Source organism: Peromyscus eremicus, chromosome 19, assembly GCF_949786415.1.
Source record: "Peromyscus eremicus chromosome 19, PerEre_H2_v1, whole genome shotgun sequence".
Taxonomy (NCBI): Eukaryota; Metazoa; Chordata; class Mammalia; order Rodentia; family Cricetidae; genus Peromyscus; species Peromyscus eremicus.
This window is the reverse complement of record NC_081435.1, coordinates 69,917,693-69,931,223: the sequence shown is the minus strand read 5'-3', so window position 1 is coordinate 69,931,223 and position 13,531 is coordinate 69,917,693. Positions and strand designations below refer to the sequence as shown.

At 48.1% G+C, this 13,531-nt stretch overlaps 1 protein-coding gene across 1 annotated transcript in view; it reads left to right on the top strand.

Moving 5' to 3' along the window:
• The window catches only part of Znf236 (zinc finger protein 236), an 89,184-nt gene extending 79,995 nt beyond the window's left edge, over positions 1 to 9,189 (top strand). Inside the window, exons 27-30 of the mRNA XM_059246649.1 lie at positions 103 to 300; positions 3,948 to 4,077; positions 6,535 to 6,711; positions 7,947 to 9,189. Of these exons, the coding sequence (XP_059102632.1) occupies positions 103 to 300; positions 3,948 to 4,077; positions 6,535 to 6,711; positions 7,947 to 8,068 (627 nt within the window). The 3' untranslated portion in view covers positions 8,069 to 9,189. The remainder of the gene's footprint in view (positions 1 to 102; positions 301 to 3,947; positions 4,078 to 6,534; positions 6,712 to 7,946) is intronic.
• Positions 9,190 to 13,531: the final 4,342 nt, after the last annotated feature.

Here is a 13,531-nt window from a genome sequence, read left to right as displayed (position 1 = left end):
GGTGGGCGGCTCTGTTTATGTTAGGCAGCATAGCAATTATCTTTCCTGTCTGGCATTCAGAGCACACTTTTCCAGTAATCTAGAACTCGTAACTCTGTCCAGGTGACTGATGTCTCTGCCCAGCTGACCCCTAACAGCCAGCCTGAAAAGGAGGGCCCCTTGCACCAGTGCCTGGACTGTGAGCGTGCCTTCTCCTCCGCCGCCGTGCTCATGCACCACAGCAAGGAGGTGCACGGAAAGGAGCGTATCCATGGCTGCCGCGTCTGCAGGAAGGCCTTCAAGCGTGCTACACACCTCAAGGTACACCCTGGGGACAGTGGGCAGCCCACAGTTATGGGATCCACCATACTTGTAACGAAAGTGAAAACTGAGTGACACAGTTCTCCCACTATTCTAGAAACAGTGATGTAAATGTGTGCACCAGGTTGTAGGCGTAATAGGCCTGTTGAGTGCTTGTGAATAGATTGCACATTTATGTGCAATTCAAAATCAGTTTTAATGTAAATTAAAGTTACACCACACTATCCTGTTTCACTCATCATATTGACAGAAATGTGAAAAGTTGTCAGTATGTTTGAGGCTATGAGAAAACAAACTCATGGTTGCTGGCATCTGCAGTATGACACAGTGTCCCTGATAAGCACAGGGTGACTAACAAAACTCCTTGTTCACCTGGAGCAGCCTTGCAGGGACCCCTTTGGCTAACACACAGTGAGCACTTAGGGTTCCTCACCTTGTAGGCCTCTGCAGCGAGGCGGGAGATAAGGGATGGGCACCCCCAAGGAGGGCCTTACATATGTGTAGGAAGGGTGCAGAATCCGGGGAGGAACTTCAAGCTAAGGTCCCATCCCCTCCCCTTGGTGGGAGACAAAGTCTCACTTATTAGTCCTGGATAACCTGGAACTTTCTATGTTGACCAGGCTGGCTTTGAACTTATAGGGATCCACATGCCTCTTCCTCTCCCAAGTGCTGGGATTAAAGGTGTGCACCATCATACCCAGCCTTCCCCTTTCCTTTAAGGGGACCCCGTGGACAGCAGGGTAGGAGGAAGGAGAGGAACCAGCGGAGCTGCAGTGGAAAAGCCTGATGAGGGCTGCTTGAGAAGGTAGCCATAGTCAGCACCCACCATCACACAGCTAGTATGTGATGGAAACAAAGCTGTGACCTCACTGTGACAAAAGGATCCAACAAATCCCAGGTGGGGTGTCCTTCAGAATACACAAGAATCCTCAAAACTGTCAAGGCTATCTGAACCAGGAGAGGCTGAGAACCTGTTGTGGCAAAGAGGAGTCTATGGAAACATGACAGCTTAATGTGTGTCTTGGGCCCGGTCAGCTCTCCTATCAGGAAAAGAACTAGGTGTCCACTCAAGCTGATAATAGTGTATCACTGCTAGTCTGAATCAACAATGTTCCATGCCAGTAGAGAAGGTAAGGCTGGGGAACCTGTGCCTGTGAAGTGTGGATAGTTAGTTACATGGTGTCGCCCTGGACTTTTCACCCACTTTCCTGTAAGTCTAACCCTGTCCTAAAAGTAGTCAAGTGATGTAAGCCACATACATAAGGAGGCCTCCTGTGAACCTGGGCTCTGTGTTCCTGGAGAGGCTCCAGCAGGACTGTGTCCTCAGCCTGCAAATGCTTCCCCTTTACTGTGCACACCGAGCTCAAGCTCATTGTTCTCTCGGAACTAGGACAGTCTGATGCTCCGTCTGCCTTTACCATGGGGAGCAGACCTCATTTTAAATGAGCCAATTATCCCATCTCTGCTGTGTGTGGTACTCCAGTCTTCCTCTATAGGCCTGGGGTATCCTTCCTTCTTTTCACTGAAGTCAAAGCCTCACTAACCATTGTTTACATGTGAAGGCTTGGAGATGAAAGAAGCCAGGATTGCTTGCCATCCTTTTCCATGTCTACAGATCAAGTAGAGTGCCTTGATATGAGTGAAGGAGAGGAAACTGAATTGGAAAGAGAAACACTAGACAGGGTAGATAGATATTTAAAAGCTCTAGTCTGCTTTTTTGGGGATCACTGGCAGGGTTCATCCTGAGAGGTCCCTGTGGTGGACCGCTCAGCCTACACACGGCCAGTCCTGCGCCGTCATCTCCAGGAGGAATGTCTTCTCTGTCCATGTTCTTGTGCTTTGAGGCTGAAATGTGAGCTGTCTCAAATCCATTTACCTAACACAAGGGCTCACACAACACTCACATGCACCTCCCCAGATGTCTCCCTGCTGGAAACTCCTTGTCCTTATCCTGCTGATGCCCTCTAAGCCTCTGTTCTTTCCCGTGGAAACTCCAGGAAAGCATGTGGGCCATACCTGGGGCCATCCCCAGACAGGACACAGGGGCTGCTGGGTAAGCCTCTCTGCGTCCCCCTAAACAAGTCACTCCTGGCAGAGGGTTGATTTTCCTTTTCTGATGGCCTGGAAGAACTGATCTGCAGTGCAGGAAGGTTAGTGAACAGGGAGAGCACTGCTTCCTTCCCTGGATCTGCTCCATATAGGGCGTGCCTCCTAGGGCCATGACACCCCCTCCCCCAGTCTCCACTCTGTCCACCTGGCCAAGCAGAGGAAGTCTGTCTGTCCTCTACACACTTCAGTGTTGCCTTGGCTCAGCACTTAGGCAGGAGCTCCCTGCATAGAACTGACATGCCAGTATCTGTGGTGACAACATGAGAGCCACACTTGACTGGCCCTCCTGCGTGCTTGTCCATTCTGGAGAGCCACTCAGTCTCAGTGCAGCAAACTCTACCTGCTGCGATGAAAGAATGCAGTTGTCACTGCATCAGCTTCAACTAGCAGCTCGGATGCTGTGCACACTACCAATGTTGCAGCAACTGTCTTTCCTTCTCTGGAAATGGCTTATAGAGTTACAACGCGGTCCTTCCCAATAATAGATTGTCCATTCTCCTATATCCTTCTGCCTTCTGAGCATCAAGTGCCTAGGGTTTGTAAAAGAAATAGCTCCGTAAGTAGATGACTTCATCCTCTGAAGGCGTGGTGTTCACACAGCTCTACATAAATGAAGTATCAGTTCAGGCGTTAAGAGTAGGCCCAGCACAGTGTTCAGGTCACTGCTGAAGTCCTGGGCTCTGCAGCCTGACCTCAGCACCTAGGCTAAGAGCAGTCTTCTCATTTTCTGTTTGTCCTTTGACCCACCTCCTAGGCTGTCTGCTGGAGTAGTGTTCTCCATGAATCTGTGGTGCAGGGGCAAACAGTGGAGAGTTCACTTCTCTCTGAATCCTGCTTTAGGGCGTAAGGCAGGCTAAAGACTCCTCTGTCAGGGTGACTGTGCGCTTCATAAAACTTTGAAAATAGCTTCAGTGCCAGCCTTGGGGACACAGCACAGTGGCTATCATATTTCTGAGGAAGCCAAATCACACAGATGTAGAATCACTGACAGATTGAGTCACACCCATACAAAGTACAGTTATCTGATGCTGTCAGAAGATGTGGAATGCATTGTCCAGTGTTATTCTATAATTGGCAGAACCTACCCAGAGCTACAGGTGTGCTGGGAGAGTTGCTGAGACAGTGTCCGTCTCCCTGAACTTTTAGGCCAAGCCTTGGTGAGCTGGCTGTGGGCCTTGACTTCCAGGTGAACTTAGGAAATGTGGGAACAGAGAGGCTTCACCAGGCTCTTCACCGGAGTACACTGTGTGAGGGTCGCAGTCTCCCTGAGCTGTCATTGCAGCCCGAGGAGGGAGATTTTGTGACTTGTGTGGTGGACATGAAGCTGCCAAGGCCATGGCTCCTCCCCCTCACGCAACGGTGATGGGCTCCAGGTCCTGAAACCCCAGTCAGACGTCACCGTGAGGTTGGCCTTAGAGGCTAATTGGATTTAACGATGGTTCCTTTCTGTTGCCGTTTCAGATCTCTCAGTTCCATTAGGGCCTAACGTGTGCTGGTTTCCGTGTGTCCTAACGTGCTGTTTGTGTGTGTCCCGCCAGGAGCACATGCTGACACACCAGGCTGGCCCCTCGCTCAGCTCTCAGAAGCCCAGGGTGTTCAAATGTGATACCTGCGAGAAGGCTTTTGCGAAACCCAGTCAGCTGGAGCGACACAGCCGCATCCACACAGGTAGTGAGAGGTGACGGGCTGCTGTGCTTGAGACGGGTCACTGGTGAGAAGGGGGAGTTAACGTGGAGGTATCTGTGTGATACGACACGTTACTTACAGACAAGGTCCCTGTGGTCCACTTCGCCCTAGTCTTTGATCACCTTACTGCCTTAACTCTTTCACTTGAGGTTTGGCAGTTGTCCCTGTGACCTTGGGGAATAGGAGTGCTTCCATTCTGTGGCCCCTCTCCCTCTGGTTGAGAAGGTAGAGGGCACCTCTCCAGCCCTCAGGGCCCGCTGCTGTGGGCTCTCTGCTGACTGCACTCTGCTGCATTTCTGCCTGCCTCTGCTCGAGCCTCTTCGGAGGAAAAGCAGGCAGAGAAACATGCTCTTGGCCTGGAGCATGTTTGTCATTGCCTTGCTGGGAAGGCAGAGCCCGGAGGACACTGGGGCTCACTGTCCAGCTAGCCTAGCCTCCTGCCAAGTTCCAGACAGGAAGAGACTGTGTCTCAAAAGCAACGAAGAAGCTGGACATGGTGGCACACATCTTTAAACCAGCACTGGACAGCAGAGTCAGGCAGTAAGTTCGAGGCTAGCCTGGTCTACATAGCAAGTTCCAGGCCAGCAGGATTACTCTGTCTCAAAAACAAAAACAGACAAAATCAGAATAGACAGCTCCTGGGGCATGACAGTGTCCTGACCACCTCCCCGCAAAGCTTGTGCGCCCTGTCACATACAAGTGCATAGAAGGATCCACAGTCGGTACAGTGCTTCCCGTTGATTATGGGTTTGTGTTTGTTGGTTTGTCTGTTTTTTTTCAAGACAGAGTTTCTCTGTATAACAGTCCTCACTGTCCTGGAACTCATTCTGTAGACCAGCCTGACCTACAGTTCTGAACTCAGAACTCAGAGATCCACCTGCTTCTGCCTCCTGCTAGGATTAAAGGCATGAGCCACCACTGCCTGGTGAAAATTATGTTCTTGTTTCTGAGTTTTCCCGTTGTTTCCTCTGTAGCGAGGCACTGTGCTAACAGTACTTTCCCCTCTGTAGCTATGGGTGGTGGAGACTGAACTTTAAACATTTAAAAAAATTTTTTTTTTGAGGAAAACATTGAACTTGATGGTGGTTGCTTCCTGCCCTCTAATATGCGTTGATGGCATATAATGATACTGCGTTGTCATTGTGGGGTAGACATACTGGCTTGACTAAGAGGGGCTTGAGCCCCGAGCGCACATGTCCTGGAAAGGACGTCATTGTGGAGAAGAGGCAGTGAGGTGGGTCCCTGTGTGCTTGTGCTTCCGAAGCTCCTGGCCTGCTGCTCCACTCGGCTCAGGCAGGCCAGCGGTCCGTGCTGAACCGCCTCTCCCTGTGGCTGGTCCTGCCTTGGAGGGCAGGCACCTTCTTGACTAGGTTTAGGTCCTTATCCATAGGCTGCTGCGACCTTAACCCGTGCAAGGGGGGGAAGGCATCTTGTCACCTTTAGTTCTGTAGCAGATGCGGCAGCCCCCACAGACCACTGTTACCTCCCAGTCCTTAGATCGCTGGGGCTGAGGTGGGCTGCTCTGCCCTTGGCTTGGGCATTCTGGAGAAGACTTCTAAGAGGTTGGCCAAACCTAGCTCCTATGGGTATGGATTACTCCCAGCCAGATAACTGCTCTAAGAGCTGTGCGATTAGCCAGGCCTGCCTGTTATCTCCTCCCCTGGAAGCAGCTGGTGAACAGCTCAGAATCACTTAGGAGGATGGTCAGAAACTTTTCAGTTTTGGGGCTTCACCCTAGGACTCTGAGATAAAGCCCCAGTTGCCATGCATGGTCACTAATGAGAAGGAACAGGACCAGCTCAACATGTAGTCAGGGAGTCATGGATCCTTGCTGTTTGGGAACAGTCTGGGAGGCCTTGTGGGGAAGGGCCCTGATACTGCAGCAAGAGGCTGCCGGGGAGAGGTCATACCTCATTCCCAGGTCCCCAAAATGGTTCAGTGGTAGGGGGATTGCTCCCAGGAAGCAGGACCACCATGGCTGGCCAAGGGAGACACTGAAGTCTAGTATGCGTTCATCTGGGCAGCTCCTAGCGGATGTCATACTTGCCAGCTCCCTCAGGTTCTGCATTTACCTGAAAGCCATTCAGTAGCATTTTAAAGATTATAGAAAAGCATACTTTAAATAGAGCTGATATTCTAGTGTTCAGATGTCTTTTTCTTGTATCACATAAAATATATTAGAACATTTTGTTTAAATTTTGTGTATTCTATTTCTGGATATTTTTATGAGTCTGGGTGCTCATTGAATAAGGTTTCATTTTTGTCTCAGCATGGAGTGAGTACCTTTGCCAGCATCCTGCTAATCAGCACTCAGGTGGTGGTCCAGGAGGGATGTCACTGAGTCTTGCTCAGCATTGGGCATGTGTGGACTGAGGACAGTGTATGCTGTGTGTGCAGTCTTGAGAATGACACTGACCCTGACTCGCCTTTTGCACACAGGGGAGCGACCGTTCCACTGCACTCTCTGTGAGAAGGCCTTCAACCAGAAGAGTGCGCTGCAGGTGCACATGAAGAAGCACACTGGTGAGCGGCCCTACAGGTGTGACTACTGCGTCATGGGCTTCACACAGAAGAGCAACATGAAGCTGCACATGAAGCGAGCGCACAGCTTTGTGGGTAAGAAGTCTGTCCTGGAGAAGGCACCCTGTCGGACAGCTAGGCCACTGGTGTTTCCCAAGGGTTCCCTTTACACAGCTCACAGGGGCCTGTAAGGACTGAAGTCTACGGAAGAGGCCTGAGCAAGGCAGCTGGGGAGAGGCTGAGCAGGGCTGGAAGTCTGCTGTGTCCGCTTCCCGGTCCCCTGGCCCTCCCTTCCTCTTCGTCTCCTCTCCTTCTTATTCCTCCTCTTTCTCCCCACTTCCTCTATTCTCTTCTTTCTCCTGAAACAGAGTTTAACTGCAGAACCCAGGCCTCAAACTCTCAGTCTCCTCCTGAGGACTGGGATTTCAGTCTTTCACCTCCATGCCCAGCTTCAGACGGTGCTTTCTAAAGGGAGACCAGTGCCGAGCAGTGTGGGCAGCACGACCGTCTGGAGTGCGGGTCAGAGGTCACCTGAGTGTCAGGAGGCGGGGCCTGTGGACTCCACATTGAACGCCATTGCCTCCATTCTATCGATGTGTCCAGGCCTTCTCTGTGGTTTGCAAGCACTGATGCCATCAGAATTGGGTCATAGGGCATGACTGTGCCTGCTTGAGGTCTGGACCTCAAAGTAGCATGGCAGTAGCATTTTCTTTAACAAACTAAATCATTTAGGTCCTGTTGCATTGGTGGCAGGAGCTACACAAAGCAGGAGTATGGAATATTAAAATCTGAGTCAAGCCCTGGGGTGGGCGGTGAGTTTTACAGCTGTGTATGTAAAGTTCGTTTAGTTGTAAGATGATATGTTTTATTAGTGAACATAGATAACCTTTGTGTAGTTACTGGAGTTGTGTCTAGACGTATCTGGGGCGCCCAAGGGGTAGAACTGTGTACTGTGTGGAGAGAAGGTCACTGTTGCCAGCAATTCCTGCCTGTTGTTAGAGAAGTTGTCTATGTTGTGAGTGTTAGTAGTTGCTTGTCACGGATTCTGTATTGGCATAGCCCTCAGGATGTGAGAGCCCACATCACAGAGGCTGTGACCAACAGAAAGTTTACCTAGGGTTCAGTACTTGCTTATATGCGTGAGGCCTAGATTTCCAGCTCCAGAATTACAAGTTGAAAAATGATTTACTGGGCCCAGATTATTCATTTCACTGAGATGGGAAGCAAAGCAAGCTAGAGATTCCTTTTCTCTGGTTCCCATATACTCTTTTTAAAAATGCATGCTGGCCTGCTTCTAAGATCTGAGGCTGACTTTTTCTTTGCTTCTGCAGCAACCTTGCAGGCAGCCGCTGTGGTCCAGGAACAGGATGGGGAAGAGCTAAGGACCCTCCACTTAGAGGAAGTGGTGCAGGAGGCAGCGGGCGAGTGGCAGACCCTAACCAATGTGTTCTGATGCCATGGAAGAAGGCTGAGAGCATCCATGAAGCTACATTTGTGAAGATTAGATCACTCAGAGTTTCTGTTTTAAAACTTGGTGTTAAAAATCTACCACAATAGTTTTTTAGCTAAAATTATTTGAAGAATCATTGTCATTCACAGACTAATAGGAGAAAATGCAAACGCACTGTTTTCATTGGTCTACAAATCACAGAACCCGAGCACGACCGTGGGCACTTTTACCTTCTCATGGCCAGGGTATGTCCTTAGCAGATGACCTGGATCTGAATATCACTGCAGTGGGATTGGTGTTAGCAAAGGACAAGATGGGAAAACACACGTATGGTAGTTCATGAAGTCAGAAGCAGTGCCATCCCACACGGATGTTCTTCCACTTTTACTCGGCGGTTTACTAATTAGTAGCAGTCAGTTCTTTTCAGCCCACTCAGTTCATGTAACTGATGCCTTGAGAGGTGGCTGGACCAGCTCTCTCTCCATCACAGACACCTAATCCCTAGTTAGAAGAACACAAGATCTGGCGACAGCAGGGCCACGGAGAAAGTGTGACCGCAGGCGAGGACCAGCTGCTCAAGTGGATGTCCACACGCTTGCTGCATGAATCTGTCCAGTCACATGTATTAGGTCACTGCAGAAGCACAAGCCATACCCTGTGAGCAGGGAGTGACAGTTGTCTCCTAAGGGACAGGAAGCTGTCCCTGTCCACCTCAGTAGATGACCTGTGTTTTAAGGCTAAGGACCCACCACCCTGCGACTTCTCTCCTCATGCATACGGAGGTGTGCCGTCACTTCAGGGGTCCTTCAGTGTCAGCAGTGCTACTTGAGACATGTCCCAAACCAAATCCTCCTGCGCTGAGCAGTGCGTGCGCCTCAGCATTCCAAAGACAGTAGGCTCCCCACTTCCTGTCAGTCCCCTCGAAACTATTTATATGTTCTATATGTGAATACCTGTGTACATAGACAGATATATGGGCCTCCATGTGGCTGAGAAGTATATTTTGTAAATAGAAGCACTAGTCCTCGTCACAGAGCGCATCTGAGGCCACTTCCTGGTGCACTTCAGACCGGTGTCGTGTTCATTCTGTTAATAAATGGATATCTTTCTCATTGTAACATAAAGCTGGGCTCTATTTTTTTTTCTGAAAAAAAATTGCCTTTATTTTCTCTCATTGCCTCCTTGGTTTCAGAAGAGAGCAGTTTTATTATAAATATTATGTGGACTTGTTCACTAAGAGTCCTGAAGAGAGACATTTCACTGTTATTTTAAAAGGGCATCTTTTGATTTTGTTCATTTTGTCGTCTGTATATAAGTAATATTGACAGTGACATAAAAACTTTTGTTATGTGAAAATATTTAAGTCAGAGAATTGTTAAATATTATTACTTTTTTCCAAACTGATTTGTGTATTGTATATTTTTTTAAGAAGAAAAAAGCCTTACTTGACTCCTTGTAATACTGGACTCAACCCCAGGCTCCCTGAATGTCTGTCAGTGTGTACACCCGGCTGAGGTAGGGTTTTCCGAAGAGTTGTAACCTGGGAGAGTTTTAAAGTCTCTGCTGGTAATGCACTTTTTCTTTAATTTTTATTAAAGTATTTTAGAAATACTAATTAATTTTAATGAACAGATACCCCCAAATTGAAATGATTGGATTTAAATTGTTTTGTTCTTGCTGGGTTATTTATTTTCCTTTCAGCATTAACTGTCATCTCAGGACATGTGTACAGAGGTTGGCTACTTCCTGATTGTGTGGTGAATGCCAGTGCTGACTGGCAGTCACCTGTGAGGAAGACTTGACCAGGGGAATCGGAAGCCTGCTTTTGTTTGGGTTAAAGAAAAGAAAATCTATCAGTAATCAATTTTTTTGTCTTTTCTCAATTTACTCACAAACAAACATGACATGTATGTATTTTGATTTACTTTCTTACCATCAAAGCTGCTTCTTTGCCAACATTCCTTGAAAATACAAGGTTTCGAGAAGATAACTCACTTGAATATTGTGGTTTACAGGTCGATCTCTGTATTTTAATGTTTGAAATACTGTTTTAGGAAGGTGATTTCTAGCCTCATGTATAACCAGGGTTTGGAGGATAGAGAACTGTATTTTTAGAACTCATTCTATATAACATATCTGTTTTGAAATAACTAAATGCAAAATGACATTAGGAAATGTGCTGTATGTGTTTTGTTTTGTTTTAAAATCATGTTTCAGAATCACTAGTTGGGTGGGAAATAAATTTCAGGTATTTTTAGCAGAAAAAAAAAACAAAACTGTAATGCTATTTCTTTTACCTGTGTGAAGTCCAGAGAGTGAGTATCCTCTCACTGTCTCCCTGAGGGCTGACAGTCGGATATGGCCCTTGACAACAAGTCCTGTGTCAGGTACAATCTTGCGGGTGCCGCTTGCTCCTTCAGTACTGTGGAGCCACTTGGTCCCTGGAGCAGGCTCCTGGTTGGTAGAAGAACAGCCAAGCATATCCCTGAAGGCAGGATGCAGCTAATCATGAGTACAGCTGAGGAGGCCGAGGGAACAGGAGAATCTGGCATGGACAGACCGTTCAGAAGGCCCTAGATAAAAGTGGACACATGATGTAAACAGGAGTGCTTCTCACACCCAGCAAGCTCTCCTGGGGCGCTTGTCAGTGCTGGAGTGCTTATATAGCAGCACAAAGAAATCAGGGAGGGGAGAAGCATGCCGTAGGAGGCCAGAGAGGCTCCTCAGAAATTGCTTCCATAGCGAGGTGCCAATGCAGTGGGCCGTGTGCACCAGAAAATGTGTGTTGCTTTGTATACCCTCTACACCATTTTAAAAGAACCTTGAGTTCTGTTCCTCTGAATTCCTAGGAGCACCACGAATTGAACACATCTGTGTAGTCTAGATTTGAGAGAGATTTAGTTCTTCCTGTGGGCCCTCTTTTGAGAAGTGTATTCACTCACTAAGACTCAGGTTCCAACCTAAATGGCACCACACAGATGTATGTAAGTAGCATTTTATAAGGAATTATGTGTCTATAGGCCTACTTGCATAAGGGTTTTCTCCATACCCTATTTCAAAATCCATACTTTGCCCTTCCTCTTAAGCCCCCATCAACAGTGACTCCAGGGCCTGGTGCTGCTGACTCATGACTCTTATGCACAGTGAGATTGGTCCATAGTCCATTCTTTTTTTTGCACTTGGTTTATATTCATGTGATATGGGTAAAATTCATGTAATTGAGAGGAAAGTCTCAAGTGGGCTCTGATTGCAAACACTTGTAATCTCAACACTTGGGAAATGGAGACAGGAAGATCAGAACCTCAAAGTCAGCCTCTCCTACATAGCAAGTTCCAGGTCAGCCTGGCTACTTGAGACTGTCTCAAAACAACAAAACCAAAAACCAAGTAAAATATTTCAAAATAGCTACCCACAAGACCCCAATTTAGTGTCAATCTGTTTTTTTTTGTTTTGTTTTTGTTTTTTTTATCTTATTTTAGTGAAACAACTTGAAATCTGGTTGCACCCTCTTTGCTGTCTAAAAATGAGAGCTATGTAATTCACGGGAAGCTGGATACCTGCACTGCACACCCTGGCAGTGTGACGGTCAGTCGGTCGGTCGGTCGGCCACTGCTGCCTGACTGTCTTCCCACTGCACACCCTGGCAGTGTGACGGTCGGTCGGTCGGTCGGCCACTGCTGCCTCTGCCTGTCTTCCCAGACACCCTCACGGTTAGGCGAACATGTGTTCCACTTCACACCCTACCTGCACAGACACTGTGGTCATTTTTGGTATGGACTAAATGGTATAGATTGGTTAGTGTGTCAGGGGCAATAGGCAGTAATCAAAACATCGTGCTGTTTGATCTTTTCTATGTGTGATGCTTACGGCATGAAGACTTTTGTATTGAATCAAGATTTGTATATTTGACAAGTTCTAAAATGCCATAGTGATTGTTCTTCAGCCGCCACTAAGAAAATTCAAAGTTAAGTTTTTAATTTACAGAAAAGTTCTCTTTTTATCTTCAGAATTGCCTCATGGTCTATTTATACATTGGATGATATTTATTTAATCCAGTTTTGTATTAGAAATGGATAGTTATGCCAAAAGCCATTGTGCTGGCTTTTAAAACAATAAAAATAGTTTTTGTATTATTTTAAAACTCCCGTGTGTTTACTTGTGGCCTGGAGTGAGTGGTGACCATGTGCCCAGTGTGTTCTAGGGGCACGGGGCTGACCAGATTTTCTTCTGGGGCACACTCTGTTCCCCTGTCATGTAAGCAGTGTTTCAAAGTGACTTGGGTGAATGAAAGTGACAGACCCGCCTGTTCACATGAGCTGCGCTATGCAGGACTGGCCCAGCATGTTGATGACTAGCCTTTTAGTGTACTGGCTATTTATTGTCACTTTTCCAGGCTGCATAGAGCCGATAGTTCTTACTCCTGCTTCAGTAACAAGTCAAGAGTGCTGATTTGGGGCCCACTGGACCTCTGCTTTGGGTCAGGCAGCAGCTGAGGGGGCAGATGCAGGATGGGGAGGAGGGATGATGGGAAGCGGCTCTGTACCTATGTGCTATCTCTTGGAAGGTTTTGCCCTGGGGTGCTGTAGGCTTAGGACAGATCTGCTGCTGTGGAGTGCAGCTGTTTCAGGTGCCTTCCCGTGTGTAAGGTTACCCCAAGGCCGCTTGAGACCTCTGTGGAGGGGCATGGAAGGTTCACCTAGGGGCTCACATATGTCTTGCCCAGCCTTGCCGAGTTTCTGCCCTTGGTAAAAGACCTTGAGGTTCGCAAGGCCTCCACAGCTGCTACCAGTTCAGGGAGGAACACACTACTTGCCCTGGCTCTGGGCCACCTTCTGCAGGCTGGGTGGGTTGGGCCCTAGAAGGTAGAGGCAGGGAAAGGCTGTTTTCCTGACTGTGGTGATAGCCCTGGGGATCAAGTAGGGCTCCATGGCCAGGTTTCTCTGTGGGCAGTTTCCTGGCTCACTCTTGCCCTCTGGGAATTGTGGTAGTGGTGTTGATGCTCAAACTGTCCCTTGTCTCAGTCCTAGGGGGTCTCTTGGCTTTCTTGGGCTGGGAAGTAGAGCTGTAGCTGCTGTAAGGATATTGTCTGAATGTAGGCAGGTACTCCAGGGCTTGGGGATACCTCTGGCTCAACCCACAATGAATTTTTCCACACGTGTATCAAGTATCAAGTGTCCCCTAGGAAAGGCTTCAGAATGCAGTGCTTGGCAAGGTCCTTCTGTCAGACACATTGCCCCGTGTCCTTCTGGACTGATGAAGAGAGCTTTCTGCTTATCCTTATAGTCTTTGGATCCTTGGCACCAAAGCTCTACGGAGGGGTGACAGATCTTACACTTCACTCTAGTCCCAGGTACACAATGGCCAGCCATTTCTATATAGCCTTTGTTTCTGAAACTGCTTCAGAAACAGTAGGACAGAGATTCTCCACCCAGAGATCTTGTCCGTGAGCAGCTTCACATCCTTGGA